Raw genomic sequence first — 24316 nt, forward strand, 5'->3', positions numbered from 1 at the left:
CACTTGGTCATAATAAGATGCCCTGAAGTTGTTAAAGGGAAATGTCAAAATCCACTGAAATAGCAAACAAATTTATCCCACCTGCTTTTTAAATGAAAACTGTTGTTCCCAAGTGCCCAATTGCAATGCTTATCTTTCATTTATTATTAAGTAATGCAATTTTAAGTTATAATAAAGTAAGGCAATATTAATTTTATTCAGTAAGGCAATTTTAAGTTATAATTAAGGTAATTATAAATCATAATTAAGTAAGACATTTGTTATGTCTGGTTTCAGATTTGATAGCCATACCTGACTTTGCTGCTGGTGCTATGGAGAATTGGGGTCTGATTACTTACAGAGAAACCGCTGTACTCTACGACCCTAAAGTGTCGTCTGCTAGAAATAAGGAGCGTGTTGCTGTTGTTGTAGCACATGAACTAGCTCATCAGGTAAAATTACGATTAGATTTTTTCTCCCCATGCCACCAACGCCAGTGGAATTAAATATTTTTAAAACAGGGGCCAACTGTCTGCTCTAAGAAAATTTTATAGGGGGGCAAATGTCTGCCCTTAAAAACTTGATACTGTTGGATCGTCAAATGTTTAAAATTTTATGGGAGCAACTGTCTGCCATAAAAAAAATGTAATTGTTGGGGAGGCAGGGGGGGGGGGGGGGGACAAATGTCTGCGGCATCAAAAGATATGAGAGGGCAAATGACCGTCACTGCAAAAAAAGGGGGCAGTCGTCCTGTGTCAACTGTCCAGTGGGCAAATAACTGTTAATCCCCCTTTTTCTTTTCATACAAATTTTTCTTGTGGACTTACATTTTAAAGTATCTTACATTTTAAAGTATCCATTATTTCATAGACGTATTTATCTTATTACAGTGGTTTGGTAACTTGGTAACTATGGCATGGTGGGACGACTTGTGGTTGAATGAAGGCTTTGCCAGCTTTGTAGAATACATAGGTAGTGGAATAGGTCACGAGGACTGGAAAATGGTGAGATGTGCTGTGTATCTTCAGGGGTTTTTTTCCCCCCAGGATTTTGGGAACATAACTCATACCCATGAAATTGGGAATTTCAGCGATGTTTTGTTAAAATTCGAGAAAAAAAGGAATCATTTAAATTTTGCAGTGATTAAATAAATTGCAAAGAATCTCTGTCTAGGATGGCATCTTCAAACATTTAAGCACCATAACAGTGAAGATGTTCTTATTTTCAAATATTTTAGAATTTTGTTATTTAATATTTTTATTTTGTATCATTCAATTGGGAATTTTTTTCCTGTGGATTGGGAAATAATATTATACTATATTCATTTGGGAATATGACAGAATAAAATATTTAATTTAATTTTCTGATATATTGTGCTACATTTTCCCCTTCAGAAAACCACAGATTGTTTTGAAAATTTAAAAAAAATAGTTAATTACATTAATGGTGTATTTTCAGGATGATCAGTTTGTGACAGAGACTTTGCTGAATGCCTTATACCTGGACAGCCTGGAGAACTCACATCCCATAAATCTTAAAGTTGATAATCCAAACCAGATCAACGAACTCTTTGATGCAATTACATATGACAAGGTAATTTATTACAAAGTTTTTGTCATAATTCCTATGAAAATGTAATTTATTACAAAGTTTTATCATTATTCCAAGAAAATGTAATTTATTACACAGTTTAATCATAATTCCTATGATAATGTAATTCATTACACAGTGATACCATTATTCCTATGATAATTTTTTTTTTACACAGTTTTAGTTTTATCATAATTCCTATGACTATGTAATTCATTACTCAGTTTTATCATTATTCCTATGACTATGTAATTTATTACACAGTTTTATCTAATTCCTATGACAATGTAATTTTTTTACACAAATTTATCATATTTCTATGGCAATTTAATTTATTCCACAGTTTTATCATATTCCTATGGCAGTTTAATTTATTACACAGTTTTATCATAATTCTTTTGACAATGTACTTTTTTTACACAGTTTTATCATATTCCTATGACAATGTAATTTATTACAAAGTTTTATCTAATTCCTATGACAATTTAATTTATTATACAGTTATATCATAATTCCTATGACAATGTAATTTTTTACACATTTTTATCATAATTCCTATGACAATGTAATTTATTACACAGTTTTATCATAATTCCTATGACAATGTAATTTATTACAGTTTTATCATAATTCCTATGACAATGTAATTTATTACACAGTTTTATCATAATTCCTATGACAATGTAATTTTTTTACACAGTTTTATCATGATTCCTATGACAATGTAATTTATTACACAGTTTTATCATAATTCCTATGACAATGTAATTTTTTTACACAATTTTATCATAATTCCTATGACAATGTAATTTATTACACAGTTTTAATATATTTCCTATGACGATGTAATTTATTACACAGTTTTATCATAATTTCTATGACAATGTCATTTATTACACAGTTTTATCATAATTCCTATGACAATGTAATTTATTACAAAGTTTTATCATTATTCCAATGATAATGTAATTTATTACACAGTTTAAGCATATTCCTATGATAATGTAATTTATTACACAGTTTAAGCATATTCCTATGATAATGTAATTTATTACACAGTTTTACCATTATTCCTATGATAATGTAATTTATTACACAGTTTTACCATTATTCCTATTACAATGTAATTTATTACACAGTTTTACCATTATTCCTATGACAATGTAATTTATTACACAGTTTTATCATATTTCCATGACAACAAATAGATTATCTTCAAGAACAAAGGTTTATATTTTTTCAGGGCGCCTCTATCATAAGAATGCTGAACAATTTTCTATCAGAGGACGTGTTCAAAGATGGACTGACATCATACCTGAATAAGTATAATTTTAGTAACGCAGCTACCAACGATCTTTGGGACTCTTTGTCTCAGGTAATGTGATAATAACACTCTGTCTAATACTTTCATCTGTTATGCTTGTGCTGTTGTATTCTTTGTGAAACTTTATACTGTGTCACATTGTCCGTATTGCCAAGTGCTGTATATTTTAATCTGTTCGTGTCCATGCCTGTCTCTGTATATTCATATGTTAATGTCCCTTATTGTTTTCTGTAGTTATTTCTTTAATTCATATACTCATAGTTCATATCTCATATCCAATAGCCGTTACCTATATAATAGTACTTTATAACCTTTTCAATATCTTCAATTAACTTTTCTCGCTAATATTTCAATTTGCCCGCTAATCTGCACAACGCATGCGCACTTAAATTAAAAAATTGTTGGCGCAGGCCACGGTTTTGTTGTAGAAAAAAATAAATATTTTAAGTAGCGCATACTTGTCTTTTTACAGGTAAATAAACTTTTGCAAATAATGCTATTATTATTCATATATATTTTGCCATTCATCAATTATTGTAATTTTCATATTTTGCACTTAAATTAAAAAATTGTTGGCGCAGGCCACGGTTTTGTTGTAGAAAAAAATAAATATTTTAAGTAGCGCATACTTGTCTTTTTACAAACCCCTCTACACCAGGTCCAAAACTCACAGCAAAGTCAACAACCCCTTTGTTTCGTTTAAGCTGCAACAATTGGCGCCCAACATGGGGCCGTAACTAAATATGCTCAAAGTTTAATTTACATTGCTCTGTAACTCTGTAAAATTCAAAAAAAAATTTCAATATAGCAAAAAAGTATGTTACGGTTCAAAACTGTTCACTATTTAAAAAAAAAAAATGTGTAAGCGACCAAATAGCTCAGTCGGTAAAGCCGCAAAACGGTATTCCAAGGGTCCCGGGTTCAAGTCCCGGTCAGGCTGTACATTTTTCTCACCCTGTAACATTTGGCCCCCAACGTAAATAAAATAAATATTTTAAGTAGCGCATACTTGTCTTTTTACAGGTAAATAAACTTTTGCAAATAATGCTATTATTATTCATATATATTTTGCCATTCATCAATTATTGTAATTTTCATATTTTGCACTTAAATTAAAAAATTGTTGACGCAGGCCACGGTTTTGTTGTAAAAAAAAAAAAAATTTTAAGTAGCCCATACTTGTCTTTTTACAAACCCCTCTACCCCAGGTCCAAAACTCACAGCAAAGTCAACAACCCCTTTGTTTCGTTTAAGCGGCAACACTGCATAAATATGTTATCATAACTTATGTGTATTATGCCAATGGCATATCGAAGATGAATATCATTTCTTGCTTTATTTTGCAATTACCTTGATTTATTATTAACCAGTTCATATTTTGAAGGTGTCTATATGGTAGAGTGTTTTTATGCCCCCACAGAGTGGGAGCATATAGCGTTGCACTTGTCCGTCCGTCCGTCCGCACTCACCGGACAGTAATTATGTGGCTAGAGGGACAATACGTAACTGTTCTTTCTCTTTGATGTCATTCATTCCGTAATGCTTTTATGTGGCTATTTTCTTTTGTGTGGCTAAAAAGAACAATAGAGTAGCCACATTATTACTCTCCTGTTAGAACATCCGTCCGTCCGTCCCGAAATCTTGTTAACGCAACTCCTCTGAAACGGGATGGCAGATTTTGCTTAAACTTCTAGGGATGAACAACCTTAATGTGTAGATGGTAGTTAAGGAAGGAATTTTCGCGGCGACCAAATTTAACAGAATTATGGCCCTTTGTTGACTTTTGTGAACGCAACTCCTCTTAAACCAGGATGGCAGATTTTGCTTAAACTTTCAGGGATGAACAACCCTAATGTGTAGATGGTAGTAAAGGAAGGAATTTTTGCTGTGACCAAATTTAACAGAATTGTGGCCCTTTGTTGACTTTTTCACTATATACCATATAGAAATTTTGTGAACGCAACTCCTCTTAAACCGGATGGCAGATTTTGCTTAAACTTCCAGGGATGAACAACCTTTATGTGTAGATGGTAGTAAAGGGAGGAATTTTTGCTGTGACCAAATTTAACAGAATTGTGGCCCTTTGTTGACTTTTTCACTATATACCATATAGAAATTTTGTGAACGCAACTCCTCTTAAACCGGATGGCAGATTTTGCTTAAACTTCCAGGGATGAACAACCTTAATGTGTAGATGGTAGTAAAGGGAGGAATTTTTTGCTGCAACCAAATTTAAGAGAATTATGGCCCTTTGTTGATTTTTTCACTATATACCATAATATATATGTTGTCAGTGGGAGCATCCGTGTCCTTTGGACACAGTTCTAGTATTGGGTGCTGATTTGGAATAAATTGCTTTTATCCTCTCTGGATTTAGTTTATACAAATTTATTTTAGTTTGATTGTGTTGGAAGCTATAAGCTAATAGAAACACTTAAACTAACAAGTACTAAGCAATGAGTGTTTTACTTTTAAATACTTTTTCAAAATTTTCATAAGAAATTAGCAGGAATTTTGTAGCATGCTGCTTAAAGTTTCATAAAAGATTTTATGAAAGAAATACTGATAATAGATGGTGTTGTATATATAAACTAGGCTGTCAAGGAGAGTAATTCTGATATCAAAACTGATGTGAAAAGTTTAATGAGGACCTGGACAGAACAAATGGGCTATCCAGTTGTCATGGTTACAAGACAGAAAGGGAGACCAAAAGTTCATGTACAGCAGGAAAGATTTCTCCTGTACAAACAGTTGAATATATCATCACAATTTAGTTCACCATTTGGGTATGTAAATCAGGAATATTTTATTAATTAATAGTAGTACTCTAAAATTATGTTTTATTAATGACACAAACATAAAGTTTTTATGACATCTTTATATGATATAAGACCAATGACGGTGAAAAATATTTTGTTTGTTTGCTTGTACACAGAATAATTAAACCTACTTGAGAAATAAATTGCAAATTGTACTTTCATACTATTTTTAGCCCAACCTGGACAAAAAGCATTACAACGCTTTTTAATTTTGGGTATTTTTATACAATCAGAATTCTTATAAACTGAGTGAGTGAATGATCTGAAATTTTCCTACATCAAATGGAACATTAATCTCAGAAATTTATTTTAAGTCCAGTCATGTCAAAAAAAAATCAGTGGAGTCCCTTTAGTTTGATTTGTTGTTTTACTTTTATTTCAATATGTAATAACAGCTACAGATGGGAAGTTCCATTTACATATTCAACTGCCTCAGATCCTAACAAGGTTGAGAAGTACTTGCTGAAAGATGCTTCAGGTAATGCTCATAACAGTATAGTCACTTCTGATTTTAAGCTCGACTATTCGAAGAATATGAGAGCTATTGTAGTCGCCCCGGCGTCGGCATCAGCGTCTGCGTCGGCGTCTGCGTTGGTTAAAGTTTTTTGTAAAGTCAAATATCTCAATTATTGCTTGAGATATTCAATTGAAACTTACAATACTTTTTTATAGTAACAAGGTACATCAGATTGACAAGTTGGATAACTCTGCCTACAATATTGACAGAATTATGCCCCTTTTTAACTTAGAAATTTTGGTTAAAGTTTTTTGTAAAGTCAAATATCTCAATTATTGCTTGAGATATTCAATTGAAACTTACAATACTTATTTATAGTAACAATGTACATCAGTTTGCAAAATTGCATAACTCTGCCTGCAATATTTGCAGAATTAATTGCCCCTTTGAAACTTAGACATTTTGGTTAAAGGTTTTCAAAGATATTTACTTGAAACTTTACACATGCACTAAGGGTCATAATTGGAGGGTCATAATTGTATGTCACTGACCAAGTTCCATAACTCTATCTTGCATTAAGTCTGATTCATATCCCCTTTTCTACTTAGTCTCTTGGTTAATGTTTACATGGTAGTTTTACATATCTCAATAACTATTAAAGATATTTATTTAAAACTTCACATATGCATTAAGGGTCATAATTGTAGGTCACTGACAAAGATCCATAATTCGATCTTGCATTTAGGCTGATTTTTCTCCCTTTTTTCAACTTAGAAATTATGGTAAAGTTTTCCTTGTAAGCTGTTATCTCAATAACTACTGAAGGGTTTGTGCCTTTTTTGGGACAATTTTATGCATTCATAATAATAAAGCAGTGATTTACTTGATAGAACATCTTAATAACAAGCCTTTGTACCTTTTCTGTCAAATGTATGTATTCATAGGTAATTAGTATTATTATACTCAATAAAACACCCTTGTGACATTACCTTCCGAATAGTCAAGCCAATACTGTATAATTAGACTCTCTCTAAGGCCTATAACATGAATTTATAAAAAAAAATTAGCCCTTTTGTGAACTTAAAAAATTTAACATTATAAAGGCTCTTTTACTATCAAGCACTTAGAATAGTCGAGCGTGCTGTCCTACCGACAGCTCTTGTTAGCTTGTCGAATCGAAATAGGGACAGCTGTTGTACTTATCCAGGTGTCAGCATTGGTGTCCCCATCACAAGTTTTTGCATGCAAGTTGGTCTCTCAAAATGTACATCACACTTTGGTAAAGTTTTTGCATGCAAGTTGGTATCTCAAAAAAGTTCATCACACTTTAGTAAAGTTTTTGCACCATTATAGAGCCCAGCCAGCAAGAGCATCAATGCAGTCTGACTAGGCCCCAATATTGTTTGTTACTCAAATTTTGGTTTGTCATAGAAATTCCTTTAATCTTGAACAGACTGTTATATTCAAATGGAGGTAAATCCATTAGTCAATTCCATTATTAAGTAAAGGGTTAATTTCCCTGTCATGTTTTCCAGGTTCATTTGAAGTTGCTGCTGATATAAACTGGATTAAAGGGAACTATAAGATGACTGGCTACTACCGGATGAACTATGACACAGATAACTGGCAAGCTTTGATACGGCAGCTTAATACTGACAACACAGTAAGTTAAAACAGGTGACTGTACAGTGATCTAGACAAAACAGTTATTACTGGTGACTGTACAGTGATCTAGACAACACAGTAAGTTAAAACTGGTGACTGTACAGTGATCTAGACAACACAGTAAGTTGAAACTGGTGACTGTACAGTGATCTAGACCAAATAGTTATTACTGGTGACTGTACAGTGATCTAGACAACACAGTAAGTTTAAAACTGGTGACTGTACAGTGATCTAGACAAAACAGTAAGTTGGAAACTGGTGACTGTACAGTGATCTAGAAAACACAGTATGTTAAAACTGGTGACTTTACAGTGTTCTACACTGGACATTATGTTAGAATTGCTGACTGTTCATTGATCTAGGCAACACAGTAGGTTGAAACTGGTGACTGTACAGTGATCTAGACAAAACAGTATGTTAAAACTGGTGACATTACAGTGTTCTACACAGAACATTATGTTATAACTGGTGACTGTACAGTAAGCTAGAGCAAATTAATAATATGTTGTAAATTGTGACTGTACAGTGAATTACCGTCGTTGTAACTTGTGACTGTAGAATGAGCTAGACCAAACAATATTAAGTTATAATGGTGACTGTACATGAAAAGTTAGCTAGACCAAACAACAAGAAGTTAAAGTACACCTCTTAAATGAATTTGAACTTGTTGAATAAATCGTTACCAGAGGCTTGCATGATATGATTGTTTCCAACTTGTTTAATAAATGTTATATTGAATTTATATACCACATATCCAAAAAAAGAGCCGTTTACAGTTAAAAAGACATTTTTTCAGAGGCTTGCAAAACATGATTTTATCCAACTTGTTCAATAAATGAAGTAATTAATTAACATTAATATAATATTCTATTTACCACATAATCAAAATAAGCACAGTTTACAGTAAAAAGGTCATTTTTCAGAAGCTGGCAAAAAGTTATTTTATCCAACTCATTAAAATTAAATAATTTTTAGTATTTAAAATCTAAATTCATTCATTATCGTCTATATAAATCATTGTATAGATTACGGTCTTTTATTTTCCAGGTTTTTCTGCCAACAGAAAGAGCTGGTATGATTGATGACGTATTTGCGTTGGCGCGTGCAGGACTTCTCAATTATGATATAGCGTTAGATCTGTCCCTGTACATGGTTAATGAGGAAGACTACATACCGTGGCAGACGCTCGTTGATAACTGGAAGTATATTCAACACAGACTTGAGAACCTACCAATTTACACAAATTTCAGAAATGTACAGTTGAAACTTATAAAAAAACAGGTAATTTTTTTTTCCTTTAAGGATTTTGATGTGGAAAAATGCTAAGAGTTTATTGTAGAATGAAATGGTGTTGTCTGCCTGTTTGTTTTTTGGGGCATAATGGGCCTTTGTTGTACTCTACAATCTTACGTTCATTTACAACTTTAAAGTACAGAAATACAGCACAACCTTCACAGAGCCACCCTTTGTAAAGCAAGTACAATGTATCTCGGAACAACATTAGTTTCAATTTCTCCAAAAGTAAAACTTTTTAACAATAAATATCAGCTCTGTGTGATGTCCCTCGGCAACAAATAAAAAAAGATCAAACAGTGTTGCTCTGCAGAGATTGAACTTAATATACATCAATTTCATACTCTGCTTTGGGGTGTCCGTGGCCGAGTGGTTAAGGTCGTTGACTTGAAACCACTTGCCCCTCACTGCTGTGGGATCGATTCCCGACAGGGACTTTGGATTCTTTCATGTGAGGAAGCTATCCAGCTAGCTTACGGAACATCGGTGGTTCTACTCAGGTGCCAGTTTGTGCCTGAAATGTACAGTTGAAACTTATAAAAAAACAGGTAATTTTTTTTTCCTTTAAGTATTTTGATGTGGAAAAATGTTTTAGAGTTTACTTATAACGGACATGGTTATAAGGAATTATCGCTTTTAAGGAACTCATTTTTCAATCCCACTTAAGTTAAAAAAGTAAAGAAAATAACACTTTTATAAGGAACTCCAAAATATCAGCTATCCGTAAATAGATACCTCATTTTCAACTTTTGTTTTTATTGGCACAGATTTAAACTCGGCTGAATGTACCGTTTGTTGTGTATTTACAGCTATGAAAATGAATTTGTATGGCAGTACGTAATAGATTTCATTTTAGTATATTTTTAGCATGAGTTCTTGTCACAAAGATTAAACGATTATTCATTTTATTCCATAATTTCTTTTCTTTAATAGTTTTGCTTGAGGAAAATAATTATTATCATTTAAAATTGGTTTTCAACATACATGTAATCACGCATGCTATTTCTTGAGTAAAATCCATTGAAAAGTACAAAGCACGCTTGATTGAAATGAAAAGAAATCTATACCTTTCCTAAGTAAAGGTCACCCTTAAGGTAAAATAAATATATTCAATATAAAAGGAAGGAAAAACCAAAAATCATGTTTATTCTTTATCATGGAAATAAAACAAAAAGTACTGAGTTTAGAAACAAAATATAATATTTTACTGGAAAATTGAGAAAGGGAGTAAAACTAAAACTAAAACATCGAAAAATTTTTCGAGTAAAGATAACCGGTTGCGTATCTCACTGTATAAATGGTATGTAAAATTGTCTGACAGCTGGTAGGTTTAACAGTTAATCTAAATACTTTTGTGCCAAAAGATGTGTTGAAGTATATATTGTGACAAAGCTAAGATCCAAAGCTCTCCATTGGTGTAACAAATTTTAAAATTGGACATTAAATCACAACAAACTAGCGGTTTAAAAACGTCAAAAATTTGTTTTGTTTTACCATAAGAGATATTGATTTTACTAGAAGATAAGGGGCGTCCGTGGCTAAGTGGTTAAGATTGTTAACTTCAAACCACTTGCCTCTCAGCGCTGTGGGTTAGAATCCCGACAGGGACTTTGAATTCTTTCATGTGAGGAAGATATCAAGATAGCTTACTGAACCTCGGTTCTACTCAGGTGACAGTTTGTGCCTGAAATAATGCACGGAAGGGCACCTGAGGTCTTCCTCCACCAGTAAAGTTGGAACGCCACCAAATGACCTATACTGTGTCAAACTAGAAGATAAGGGAAACAACACGCATTTTTTCACTCGCTATACCTCGGTTATTTACATAGTTCATATTGAAACTATTTATGGGTGTATTGACATTACAAAAATGGTTAAGGTGTCTGCCTCTCAACCCAGATATCATGGGTTCCAGCCCTTATTGTCTCACAACCATGTTTCTTCATATGACACCAGTACTGGTTGGTTTCAGGAAGCGGACTGGAAAGTGATTAATATAAGTTGCAAGAACTTGTTTCGCAATTGAGCTTAAATAAATATGTTTAAACCAATTAACAGCAAGAATAACTCCCAATGACTGATGGGAAATTGACATTACAAAAATAGTGAGGGGTAATAAAATAAGATGTTCTATCTTGTAACAGCTAGCAGAGATGACGTGGGATGACACGGGCAAGATGTTAGATAAATATCTCAGGTCTACAATACTGAACCTTGCTATCAATCTGAAAGACGAGGCTGCCATTAAGAAAGGGAGAGAATTGTTTGAACAGTGGAAATCTGATCATAACAGGTAAGGGAAGTAACTCTTGTGTGATTTTAATTTTGGTGTTGTTTTTATGAGTATAAGGAATGAATCTTTAATGACCAAGGGTGGTTTAATAAAGGGAGATAAATTTTATGAGTATACATGAGGAATGAATCTTGGTGGTAAATAAAGACAGGCAAATCAAGGGAGGTAAATCAAGGTAGGTTACAATCAAGGGAGGTAAATCATGATTTTACTGTTACTTAGCCTGTCTCTACATACAAGCTTATCTGTACAGTATCCACTATTTTCATTTAAATGAAACCTTCACTGAAGTGATTTGTCATCAAGCGTTAATGTGCAGTGTACTATCTGTCTGTCTGACTATCTGTTTTTGTTAGATATTGACAAAACTTCATGTGAATAAACTGTAGCAGGTACTCTACAGAACTAAACAAGGTATACATAGTTCTCATATCATGCTTAGGTACGTCATAGTGAAATTTTACCAACATTTACATGGAAAGGTGGCATTCTGTGTAAAAGTAATATGGATGGTTCCAGGCTTAACATAGACTTAAAGAATGCTACATTCAAGGCTAGTCCCCTTATTTTTAGCATCAACGTAAACTTAAAGACTGTTGTAATGTAATAAAGACAGGTTACTTTATGTTTAGCATCAACGTAAACTTAAAGACTGTTGTAATGTAATAAAGACAGGTTACTTTATGTTTAGCATCAACGTAAACTTAAAGACTGTTGTAATGTAATAAAGACAGGTTACTTTATGTTTAGCATCAACGTAAACTTAAAGACTGTTGTAATGTAATAAAGACAGGTTACTTTATGTTTAGCATCAACGTAAACTTAAAGACTGTTGTAATGTAATAAAGACAGGTTACTTTATGTTTAGCATCAACGTAAACTTAAAGACTGTTGTAATGTAATAAAGACAGGTTACTTTATGTTTAGCATCAACGTAAACTTAAAGACTGTTGTAATATAAAAAAGACAGGTTACTTTATATTTAGCATCAACGTAAACTTAAAGACTGTTGTAATATAAAAAAGACAGGTTACTTTATATTTAGCATCAACGTAAACTTAAAGACTGTTGTAATATAAAAAAGACAGGTTACTTTATGTTTAGCATCAACGTAAACTTAAAGACTGTTGTAATATAAAAAAGACAGGTTACTTTATGTTTAGCATCAACGTAAACTTAAAGACTGTTGTAATATAAAAAAGACAGGTTACTTTATATTTAGCATCAACGTAAACTTAAAGACTGTTGTAATGTAAATAAGACAGGTTACTTTATTTTTAGCATCAACGTAAACCTAAAGACTGTTTTATATAAGACTGGTTCCTTTATTTCTAGCATCAACTTAAACCTTAAGACTGTTATATATAAGACTTGTTCATTTATTTTTAGCATCAACGTTAACCTAAAGACTGTTATATATAAGACATGTTACTTTATTTCTAGCATCAACGTAAACCTTAAGACTGTTATATATAAGACTGGTTACTTATTTTTTAGCATCAACGTAAACTTAAAGACTGTTATATATAACACTGTTTCCTTTATGTTTAGCATCAACGTAAACTTAAAGACTGTTATATAAGACTGGTTACTTTTTTTTTAAAATCAACGTAAACTTAAAGACTGTTATATATAAGACAGGTTACTTTATTTATAGCATCAATGTTAACCTAAAGACTGTTATATATAAGACTGGTTCCTTTATTTCTAGCATCAACGTAAACCTAAAGACTGTTATATATAAGACTGGTTCCTTTATTTCTAGCATCAACGTTAACCTTAAGACTGTTATATATAAGACTTGTTCCTTTATTTCTAGCATCAATGTAAACCTAAAGACTGTTAAAGATCAGACTTGTTCATTTATTTCTAGCATCAATGTAAACCTAAAGACTGTTAAAGATCAGACTTGTTCATTTATTTCTAGCATCAATGTAAACCTAAAGACTGTTAAAGATCAGACTTGTTCATTTATTTCTAGCATCAACGTAAACCTTAAGACTGTTATATATAAGACTTGTTCCTTTATTTCTAGCATCAACGTTAACCTTAAGACTGTTATATATAAGACTTGTTCCTTTATTTCTAGCATCAACGTAAACCTTAAGACTGTTATATATAAGACGGGTATAATGTATGGTACAGATGAAGACTGGGACAATGTTTGGAACTCTTTCCTGAAGGAGGCGGACGCTTCGGAGAAAATGAAGCTTCTGATGGCATTAGGACATACAAAAGAATCACGTCTTATGTTAAGGTATGTTGTAGTAATTTTGTAGTCTCAAGCAGAGAGAGATACATTCCAACCAGCAGTTTGAGAGTGTTATAATTTTTTTTTTAGCTCACCAGAGCCGAAGGCTCAGGGTGAGCTATTAGTATCAAAGGGGGATACTCCGACGTCCGTCGTCATGCGTCAACAATCATCTTCTTCTCTGAAACCGCTGGACAGATTTACTTCAAATTTGGTCTGTAGCATCCTTGTGACAGACACACTTGAATTTGCTCACGTCATTTCAATTGGCCCCTTTTAGGTGTCAGCAGAGCATAAAATAGAAAAACCTTTAAACACCTTCTTCTACAGAACTAATTGATGGATGATCACCAAACTTTCTCTGTAGCATTCTTTGGTAGTCTTTTATCAGGTTTACTCATATTAATTTGATTGGCCCCTTTTAGAGTCTTTAGGGCTAAAAATAGAAAAACCTTTAAACATCTTCTTCTACAGAACTAATGGATGGATGATCACCAAACTTTGTCTGTAGCATTCATGGGTAGTGTTTTATCAAGTTTGCTCATATGAATTTGATTGGTCCCTTATAGGGGCCGCAAAAGCTAAAAATAGAAAAACCTTTAAACGTCTATTTCTACAGAACTAATTGATGGATGATCACCAAACTTTGTCTGTAGCATTCTTAGGTAGTCTTTTATCAAGTTTGCTCATATTATTTTGATTGGCCCCTTTTAGGGGTCTCTAGGGCTAAAAATAGAAAAACCTTTAAACATCTTCTCCTACAGAACTAATGGATGGATGATCACCAAACTTTGTCTGTAGCATTCTTGGGTAGTGTTTTATCAAGTTTGTTTATATTAATTTGATTGGCCCTTTTTAGGGGCCACTAAAGCTAGAAATAGAAATACCGTTTAAGGTCTATTTCTAGAGAACTAATTGATAGATGATCACCAAACTTTGTCTGTAGCATTCTTGGGTAGTCTTTTATCAAGTTTGCTAATATTATTTTGATTGGCCCCTTTAAGGGACCGCAAAAGCTAAAAATAGAAATACCTTTAAATGTCTATTTCTACAGAACTAATTGATGGATGATCACCAAACTTTGTTTGTAGCATTCTTGGGTAGTCTTTTATCAAATTTGCTCATATTAATTTGATTGGCCCCTTTTAGGGGTTTCTTTAGCAAAAAATAGAAAAACCTTTAGATATCCTCTTCTACAGAACTAACTGATGGATGATCACCAAACTTTGTATGAGCATTCTTGGCTTGTCTTTTATCAAGTTTGCTCATATGAATTTAATTGGCCCCTTTTAGGGGCCGCTTAAGCTAAAAATAGAAATACCTTTAAATGTCTATTTCTACAGAACTAATGGATGGATGATCACCAAGCTTTGTCTGTAGCATTGTTGGGTAGTCTTTTATCAAGTTTGCTCATATTATTTTGATTGGCCCCTTTTAGGGGCCGCTAAAATTAAAAATAGAAATATGTTTAAACGTCTATTGCTACAGAACTAATTGATGGATGATCACCAAACTTTGTCTGTAGCATTATTGGGTAGTCTTTTATCAAGTTTGCTCATATTAATTTGATTAGCCCCTTTTAGGGGCAGCTTAAGCTAAAAATAGAAAAACGTTTAAACATCTTCTACTTCAGAACCAATTGATGGATGATCACCAAACTTTGTCTGTAGCATTATTGGGTAGTCTTTTATCAAGTTTGCTCATATTAAATTCATAAGCCTTTTTTAGGGGCCGCTTAAGCTAAAAATAGAAAAACGTTTAAACATCTTATACTTCAGAACCAATTGATGGATGATCACCAAACTTTGTCTGTAGCATTCTTGGGTTCTCTTTTAGCAAGTTTGCTTATATTAATTTGATTAGCCCCTTTTAGGGGCCACTCAAGCTAAAAATAGAAAAAAACTCTCGAACATCATTTCCTACTGAAATAATTGATAGATGGTCACCAAACTTTGTAGCATTCTTAGGTAGTCTTTTATCAAGTTTGCTCATTATTAATTTGATTAGTCCTGTTTAAGCTAAAGCTTAAATGCCCCGGGTTATGGCATTTCTTCACATTATTGTTTAAACATATTCTATGCTCAAATTTAATATTAGAAAATATTGACATTCCAACACTGAAAAGCAGTTGTTTCTGGTGAGCGACTCAGGGCCATCATGGCCCTCTTGTTTATCTGTTGATGTCTTCTTAGACTCTTGTTACGCCCTTGTGATATAATTCTTTGCATCCCAACTCCAAACAGTGATTTTGTTGAGCAATAAAATCACAGTTTGGGATATATTATTTCTGAAATCAAATGAATTGTTTGCAGTGGTTTCCAGTTTGTCCTATAAACAAATACATTGTTTTCTCCTAGCATTGGGTTTCCTTTTTAGCTCGACTATTCGATAAGAATAAGTAGAGCTATTGCAGTCACCCGAGCGTCGGCGTCGGCGTAACCACTTATGTTAAAGTTTTTGTAATAGTTCAAATATTTTCAAAGTCCATAGACATATGGCTTTGAAACTTTGCACACTTGTTCACCATCATGACCCCAACCTGTAGACAGGAGGAGGTAACTCTATCAAGCATTTTGACAGAATTATGCCCCTTTTTCGACTTAGAATTTACGTTAAAGTTTTTGTAATAGTTCAAATATTTTCAAAGTCCATTGACATATGGCTTTGAAACTTTACACACTTGTTCACCATCATGACCCCAACCTGTAAACAGGAGGAGGTAACTCTATCAAGCATTTTGACAGAATTATGCCCCTTTTTCGACTTAGAATTTACGTTAAAGTTTTTGTAATAGTTCAAATATTTTCAAAGTCCATTGACATATGGCTTTGAAACTTTGCACACTTGTTCACCATCATGACCCCAACCTGTAAACAGGAGGAGGTAACTCTATCAAGCATTTTGACAGAATTATGCCCCTTTTTCGACTTAGAATTTACATTAAAGTTTTTGTAATAGTTCAAATATTTTCAAAGTCCATTGACATATGGCTTTGAAACTTTACACACTTGTTCACCATCATGACCCCAACCTGTAAACAGGAGGAGGTAACTCTATCAAGCATTTTGACAGAATTATGCCCCTTTTTCGACTTAGAATTTACATTAAAGTTTTTGTAATAGTTCAAATATTTTCAAAGTCCATTGACATATCGCTTTGAAACTTTGCACACTTGTTCACCATCATGACCCCAACCTGTAAACAGGAGGAGGTAACTCTATCAAGCATTTTGACAGAATTATGCCCCTTTTTCGACTTAGAATTTACATTAAAGTTTTTGTAATAGTTCAAAATATTTTCAAAGTCCATTGACATATGGCTTTGAAACTTTGCACACTTGTTCACCATCATGACCCCAACCTGGAAACAGGAGGAGGTAACTCTATCAAGCATTTTGACAGAATTATGCCCCTTTTTCGACTTAGAATTTACGTTAAAGTTTTTGTAATAGTTCAAATATTTTCAAAGTCCATTGACATATGGCTTTGAAACTTTGCACACTTGTTCACCATCATAACCCCAACCTGTAAACAGGAGGAGGTAACTCTATCAAGCATTTTGACAGAATTATGCCCCTTTTTCGACTTAGAATTTACGTTAAAGTTTTTGTAATAGTTCAAATATTTTCAAAGTCCATTGACATATGGCTTTGAAACTTTGCACACTTGTTCACCATCATGACCCCAACCTGTAAACAGAAATAGGTAACTCTATCAAGCATTTTTTTTACTATCAAGCACTAAGAATAGTCGAGCGTTGCTGTCCTACCGACAGCTCTTGTTATATAGATCAGTTATGACTTGGTCTCCAAGGTTAGAAATAGATTTTCCTTCTTTTCTTGTAAAATAATGATCAGCAACATATTACTGCAAAAGTGGAATAAAAGAAAATTTTTACACATTTCAAATATAGAAATGTTTTTTATGAACAATGCAGATATTTTCTGTATTAATATTTCAGGTCTTTAAACAGTGAATGCATTTAATAGCAGTACTTAAATTTAATATTAAGCCTGACAATTCTGTAAAAGGGAGAGCTATTGCTGTCACCATGGCATCGGCAGCACTGTCACACAATCACATTGGTTATATTTTTGTATGCAAGTTGGTATCTCCAAAACAACTGAAAGGAATAAGATGAAATTTTACACACTTGTTCTCTGTTATTATCAAGCATGATAGGCACAGGTTCCATTACTCTGAGTAACTTTATTACAGAGTAATTTTCCCTTTCTCTTACTGTCAAGCTCTCAGAATAGCCAAGTGTGCTGCCTAATGGACAGCTCTAGATATTGAACCTGATTTGATTTTTGATTTTTTTATATATATATCCTTTCCGTGTGTTTCAGATTGATGAAGTATAGTTTGAATGATACATTGGTGAGATCTCAGGATGCATTTCGAGTGTTAACCTCTGTATCAGGGTCATACACTGGTCAAATATTGGCATGGAGATTCTTTCAACAAAACTGGAAAACTTACCAAGAAAGGTAAGAAAATTGTTGTATTGTCATAAAGGGACATTTTGCCCATCCATGGGTATATACTGTATAAATGAATATGTTTACGTCACAAAAAGTTTGCGAATGTCCAAAAACAAACTTTTTGCGTTGGGGAAATATTTGCGAAAGTACGATTTCAGAAACTCTCGTAATATTAGTAAATGTTCAGTTCGACAATTTATTATGAACCCTTTTCTTTAGTATGAATCATAGTGTGAAATATGAAATGAACATTAAATCATATTATCTGTTTGTTTATCAAAATGTTATTTTAAACAGGACATTTTTATATAGCAATGATAAAAATCGCCACCAAAGACTTTACTTAAATTGATGTAACTTTTGCGGGCTCAATTATTTGTGAATTACATGATTGTACTGTCCGTTTCGGATAATTATTTAGTGAAGCAGTGGACAAGTCCACTATTACGGTGTAAAACAGTTAATATCATATTGTGTTTATTATCTTTAGGCACGCATGCTTCCCATATGAATTAAAATATCGACAATTAATCAACTGTCAGCATAAGGCAGTTGATAACGTTATCAGTTAATCTTTTAGTAAAATATCAATGCAAGACTGTTTCGGCGTGTACTTTTTTCTCGAAAATAATTTCTATATATAAACAATCAAATACAAATATGTAATTTTTTTTTTGACATTAAGTGTTTATGGAAATAATAATAATCAGTGAAATATAAAACTGATATTTCACTGTTTGAAACAGTGAAAATATCAATTTGATATTTTCACTGTTGTGAATTTAATCCCATAACTTTGCTTCAGTGAACTACTTATTAGCTAGCACAATACTAGAAACCAACTTAATGACGTGAGGTCGTAAATGACGTCACGTTGTATTATTTTTTAGCTCACCTGTCACAAAGTGACAGGGTGAGCTTTTGTGATCGCTTTTCGTCCGGCGTCCGTCCGGCCGGCGTCCGTAAACTTTTACTTTAAATGACATCTCCTCATAAACCACTAGGCCAATTTCATCCAAACTTCACAGGAATGTTCCTTTGGTGGTCACCTTTAAAAACTGTTCAAAGAATTTAATTCCATGCAGAAATTCCGTCACCATGGCAACTGAAAGAAAAAAATTAAAAAATCTTCTTTTAAAATACTGAAAGAGCTAATGCTTATATTTGGCATGAAACATCATCTAGTCAGTGTTTACTAAGTTTGTTCAAATTTAAGCCCTGGGGTCAGAATTGGCCTCACCCAAGGGGTCATTGTTTTTCCTTTGATGTATATAGTGAACACTTAAAAAAATCTTCTTTTAAAAAACCCTAAGAGTTAAAGCTTAGATATTTATCATGAATCATCTTCTAATGGGTGTCTACCAAGTTTGTTCAAATAAAAGCCCTGGGGTCAAAATTGGCCCCCGCCCAGGGGGTCATTGATTTTCCCTATATGCATATAGTAAAACCTTAAAAAATCTTCTTTTAAAGAACCCAAAGAGCTAGAGCTAAGATATTTAGCATGAAACATCCTCTAATGGGTGTCTACCAAGTTTGTTCAAATAAAAGCCCTGGGGTCAAAATTGGCCCCGCCCCAGGGGGTCATTGATTTACCCTATAGGCATATAGTAAAACCTTACAAAATCTTCTTTTAAAAAACCCAAAGAGGTAGAGCTTAGATATTTGGCATGAAACATCTTCTAGTCAGTGTCTACCAAGTTTGTTCAAATAAAAGCCTTGGGGTCAAAATTGGCCCTGCCACAGGGGGTCATTGATTTTCCCAATATGCATATAGTAAAACCTTAAAAAATCTTCTTTTAAAAAACCCAAAAAGCTAGAGCTAAGATATTTAGCATGAAACATCCTCTAATGGGTGTCTACCAAGTTTGTTCAAATAAAAGCCCTGGGGTCAAATTTGGCCCCGCCCCAGGGGGTCATTGATTTACCCTATATGCATATAGTAAAACCTTAAAAATCTTCTTTTAAAAAACCCAAAGAGCTAGAGCTTAAATATTTGGCATGAAACATCTTCTAGTCAGTGTCTACCAAGTTTGTTCAAATAAAAGCCCTGGGTCAAATTGGCCCCCCCCAGGGGGTCATTGATTTTCCCTATATGCATATAGTAAAACCTTAAAAAATCTTCTTTTAAAGAACCCAAAGAGCTAGAGCTAAGATATTTAGCATGAAACATCCTCTAATGGGTGTCTACCAAGTTTGTTCAAATAAAAGCCCTGGGGTCAAATTTGGCCCCGCCCCAGGGGGTCATTGATTTTCCCTATATGCATATAGTAAAACCTTAAAAAATCTTCTTTTAAAGAACCCACAGAGCTAGAGCTAAGATATTTAGCATGAAACATCCTCTAATGGTGTCTACCAAGTTTGTTCAAATAAAAGCCCTGGGGTCAAAATTGGCTCCGCCCCAGGGGGTCATTGATTTTCCCTATATGCATATAGTAAAACCTTAAAAAATCTTCTTTTAAAGAACCCAAAGAGCTAGAGCTAAGATATTTAGCATGAAACATCCTCTAATGGGTGTCTACCAAGTTTGTTCAAATAAAAGCCCTGGGGTCAAAATTGGCTCCGCCCCAGGGGGTCATTGATTTTACCTATATGCATATAGTAAAACCTTAAAAAATCTTCTTTTAAAGAACCCACAGAGCTAGAGCTAAGATATTTAGCATGAAACATCTTCTAATGGGTGTCTACCAAGTTTGTTCAAATAAAAGCCCTGGGGTCAAATTTGGCCCCGCCCCAGGGGGTCATTGATTTACCCCATATGCATATAGTAAAAACTTAAAAAAATCTTCTTTTAAAAAAACCCAAAGAGGTAGAGCTTAGCTATTAAGCATGAAACCTCTTCTAGTGGGTGTCTAACAAGTTTGTTCAAATAAAAGCCCTGGGTCAAAATTGGCCCTGCCCCAGGGGGTCATTGTTTTTCCTTTTATGTATATAGTTAAAACATAAAAAATCTTCTTTTAAAAAATCTTAAAAGCTAGAGCTAAGATATTTAGCATGAAACATCTTCTAATGGGTGTCTACCATTTTTTGTTAAATTAAGGGCCCTGGGGTTAAAAAATTGGCCCGGGCCCGGATCATTGATTTTCCTTTTATGTATATAGTAAAAACTGAAAAAATGTTCTGTTAAAAGACCAAGAGATAGAGTTTAGATATTAAGCATGAATTATCTTCTAGTGAGTGTTTACCAAGTTTGTTCAAATAAAAGCCCTGGGACAAAATTGGCCCGCACAGAGGGTGTGGGTCATTGTTTTTCACTATATGTGTTTAGTAAAAACTTAAAGATTTTCTTAGAGCTAGAGCTTAGATATTTATCATGAAACATCTTCAAATGGGGATCTACCAAGTTTGTTCAAATAAAAGCCCCTGGGTTAAAATTAGCCCCGCCCCGGGGGCCTATATACAGGTGAGCGATTTCAGGGCCATCATGGCCCTCTTGTTTCATACTAATTTGGCACGCTTTTCATTTAGTATTAGGTTAAAATTTCTTTTTAAACGTTTCTTTGCATGTAGTAAAAAGAAAATATGTTTCACCTCATGAACACCAAATAGTTCGTATTTCCTTTTGGTGCTCATTTGATGAAATATATTCCGATCTTACACTAAACATAACTGTCTATTTAATTAAATTGCCAATATGAAATTGACGGTGTTTTTTTTTTAAAATGAATTTATAAAGAAAGAAAAATGGAGCTTTTTAGCTCACCTGTCACAAAGTGACAGGGTGAGCTTTTGTGATCGCTTTTCGTCCGTCGTCTGTCTGGACATCCGTCCATCCGTAAACTTTTACTTTAAATGACATCATCCAAACTTCACAGAAATGTCCTTTAAAAATTGTTCAAAGAATTTAATTCCATGCAGAACTCTGGTTGCCACGGCAACCGAAAGAAAAAACTTTAAATATCTTCTTTTAAAAAACCCTTGGAGCTAGAGCTTAGATATTTGGCATGAAACATCTTCTAGTGAGTGTCTACCAAGTTTGTTCAAATAAAAGCCCTGGGGTCAAAATTGGCCCCGCCCCAGGGGGTCATTGATTTTCCCTATATGCATATAGTAAAAACTTAAAAAATCTTCTTTTAATGAACCCAAAGAGCTAGAGCTAAGATATTTAGCATGAAGTATCTTCTAATTAGTGTCTACCAAGTTTGTTCAAATAAAAGCCCCGGGGTCAAAATTGGCTCCGCCCCAGGGGGTCATTGCTTTTCCCTATATGCATATAGTAAAAACTTAAAAAATCTTCTTGTAAAGAACTCAAAGAGCTAGAGCTAAGATATTTAGCATGAAACATGTTCTAATGGGTGTCTACCAAGTTTGTTCAAATAAAAGCCCTGGGGTCAAAATTGGCCCTGCCCTGGGGGTCATTGATTTTCCTACTATGTGTATAGCAAAAACTTAAAAAACTTCTCTTTGAAAAATCCAAATAGCTAGAGTTTAGATATTAAGCATGAAACATCTTCTAGTGAGTGTCTACAAAGTTTGTTCCAATAAAAGCCCTGGGGTCAAAATTGGCCCCGCCCCGGGGGTCATTGATTTTCCTTATATGTGTAAAGCAAAAACTTAAAAATCTTCTTTGAAAAAACCCAAATAGCTAGAGTTTAGATATTAAGCATGAAACATCTTCTAGTAAGTGTCTACAAAGTTTGTTCAAATAAAAGCCCTGGGGTCAAAGCTGGCCCTGCCCCAGGGGTGTCATTGTTTTTAACTATATGTGTATAGTAAAAACCTTAAAAAATCTTCTTTTAAAAAACCCAATGAGCTAGAGCTTAGATGTTTAGCATGAAACATCTTCTAATGGGTGTCTACCAAGTTTGTTCAAATAAAAGCCCTTGGGTTAAAAGTAGCCCTGCCAAGGGGGGGGGGGGGTATATACAGGTGAGCGACCTCAGGGCCATCATGGCCCTCTTGTTTAAATTAGGGATGTCACATTTATCTGTTTAAATGGGTATGGTAAGATTTTAGCTAAAAACTGGTTAATATGAAACTCAGTAACCACTATCCTAGATTGTATTTGACAAAATGCCGATTCTTTAAAACATTTATTCTAAACCTTTCCTTTAAGTTTTTTAAATACATAGCAAGAACAAATAATACGAACAAAATGTCATATCTTGTTATGAAGAAACAAAGTTAATGTTGAGAATTACGGTACTGCGGTCGGTTAAACGTTTGACATGGTTATAAGGACTCCCTTTCGTGGTTTATCATTTTTACTGACCGTGACACTTGCCTTCTATGTAAAATATCATGATTTTCAGAGGATTGTGGTTTTTCTGAGGGTTTTCATTGTATTGTCAATTTTATATTGTTTATTATTAATAAACAATATAATATAATTAAGTATGAAGATTGTGATTATATGAATGTATTAATTTGTGACTTTTTACTGTTCATTATGATTGTATAAATTTGAACTTCTTTACTGTTCATTGTTATAGACATAATGTATTGTTATATGATAATGTAAGTAATTGAAATAAAAAATTTCCATAATTGAAATCAAAATTTCTATAATTGAAACCAAAATTTCCATAATTGAAATCAAAATTTTCCATAATTGAAATCAAAATTTTCCATAATTGAAATCAAAATTTTCCATAATTGAAATCAAAATTTTCCACATATAACGTTGCACCTTAAGATGATTGCTGTGGATTTCCAAATCCAGTCAGTGACTTTGGATTCTTCCATGTGAGGAAGTTATTTAGCTTGCTTACAGAATGATGGTGGTTCTTATATTGATCAGGTGCCCGCTATTCCTGCCTGAAATAATGCGTGGGAATTGCACCTGAGGTCTTTATCCACCAGTTAAAAGCTGGATAGTGGCGATATAACCTTTACAGTTTTGGTGTCATATTAAAACCAAGAAATCATGAAACATTCTGATGACATTTATTGTAGATAAGTATGTATATTGCAAGAGTATTGTAGATAATATCCGTAACTTTCTCAAGATTTTTGCAGTGATTGATATGAAATATATGAAAAGTTAGTGATATTATACCTGATATCTCCCAATTTACAGTTCGCCAAAGTTTGTCGGTTGAAGAGTATTTGCGCTTCAAGATTTGCGTTTATTTTAGGGAGAAAATTTATATGTATATAATAATATTTATTTTACTCCACTGATTGTGCTATCTAATAATCCTAATAATTCCCCCCTTTTTTTGA

General features: G+C 33.4%; 1 protein-coding gene across 1 annotated transcript in view; it reads left to right on the forward strand.

The window, feature by feature from the left end:
* Positions 1-18160, forward strand: part of LOC132751995 (endoplasmic reticulum aminopeptidase 1-like) — a gene marked incomplete at its 3' end in the record, with an annotated part of 28243 nt that extends 10083 nt beyond the window's left edge. The window contains 11 exon segments of the mRNA XM_060742225.1: positions 277-431; positions 870-983; positions 1438-1572; positions 2813-2944; positions 5489-5679; positions 6108-6190; positions 7705-7832; positions 8882-9115; positions 11272-11420; positions 13510-13677; positions 18020-18160. Coding sequence (XP_060598208.1) covers positions 277-431; positions 870-983; positions 1438-1572; positions 2813-2944; positions 5489-5679; positions 6108-6190; positions 7705-7832; positions 8882-9115; positions 11272-11420; positions 13510-13677; positions 18020-18160 — 1630 coding nt within the window.
* Between the last annotated feature and the right edge of the window lie 6156 nt (positions 18161-24316).

This window comes from Ruditapes philippinarum, unplaced genomic scaffold (assembly GCF_026571515.1).
Source record: "Ruditapes philippinarum isolate M1 unplaced genomic scaffold, ASM2657151v2 ctg2159_1_1_1_1, whole genome shotgun sequence".
Classification (NCBI taxonomy): domain Eukaryota; kingdom Metazoa; phylum Mollusca; class Bivalvia; order Venerida; family Veneridae; genus Ruditapes; species Ruditapes philippinarum.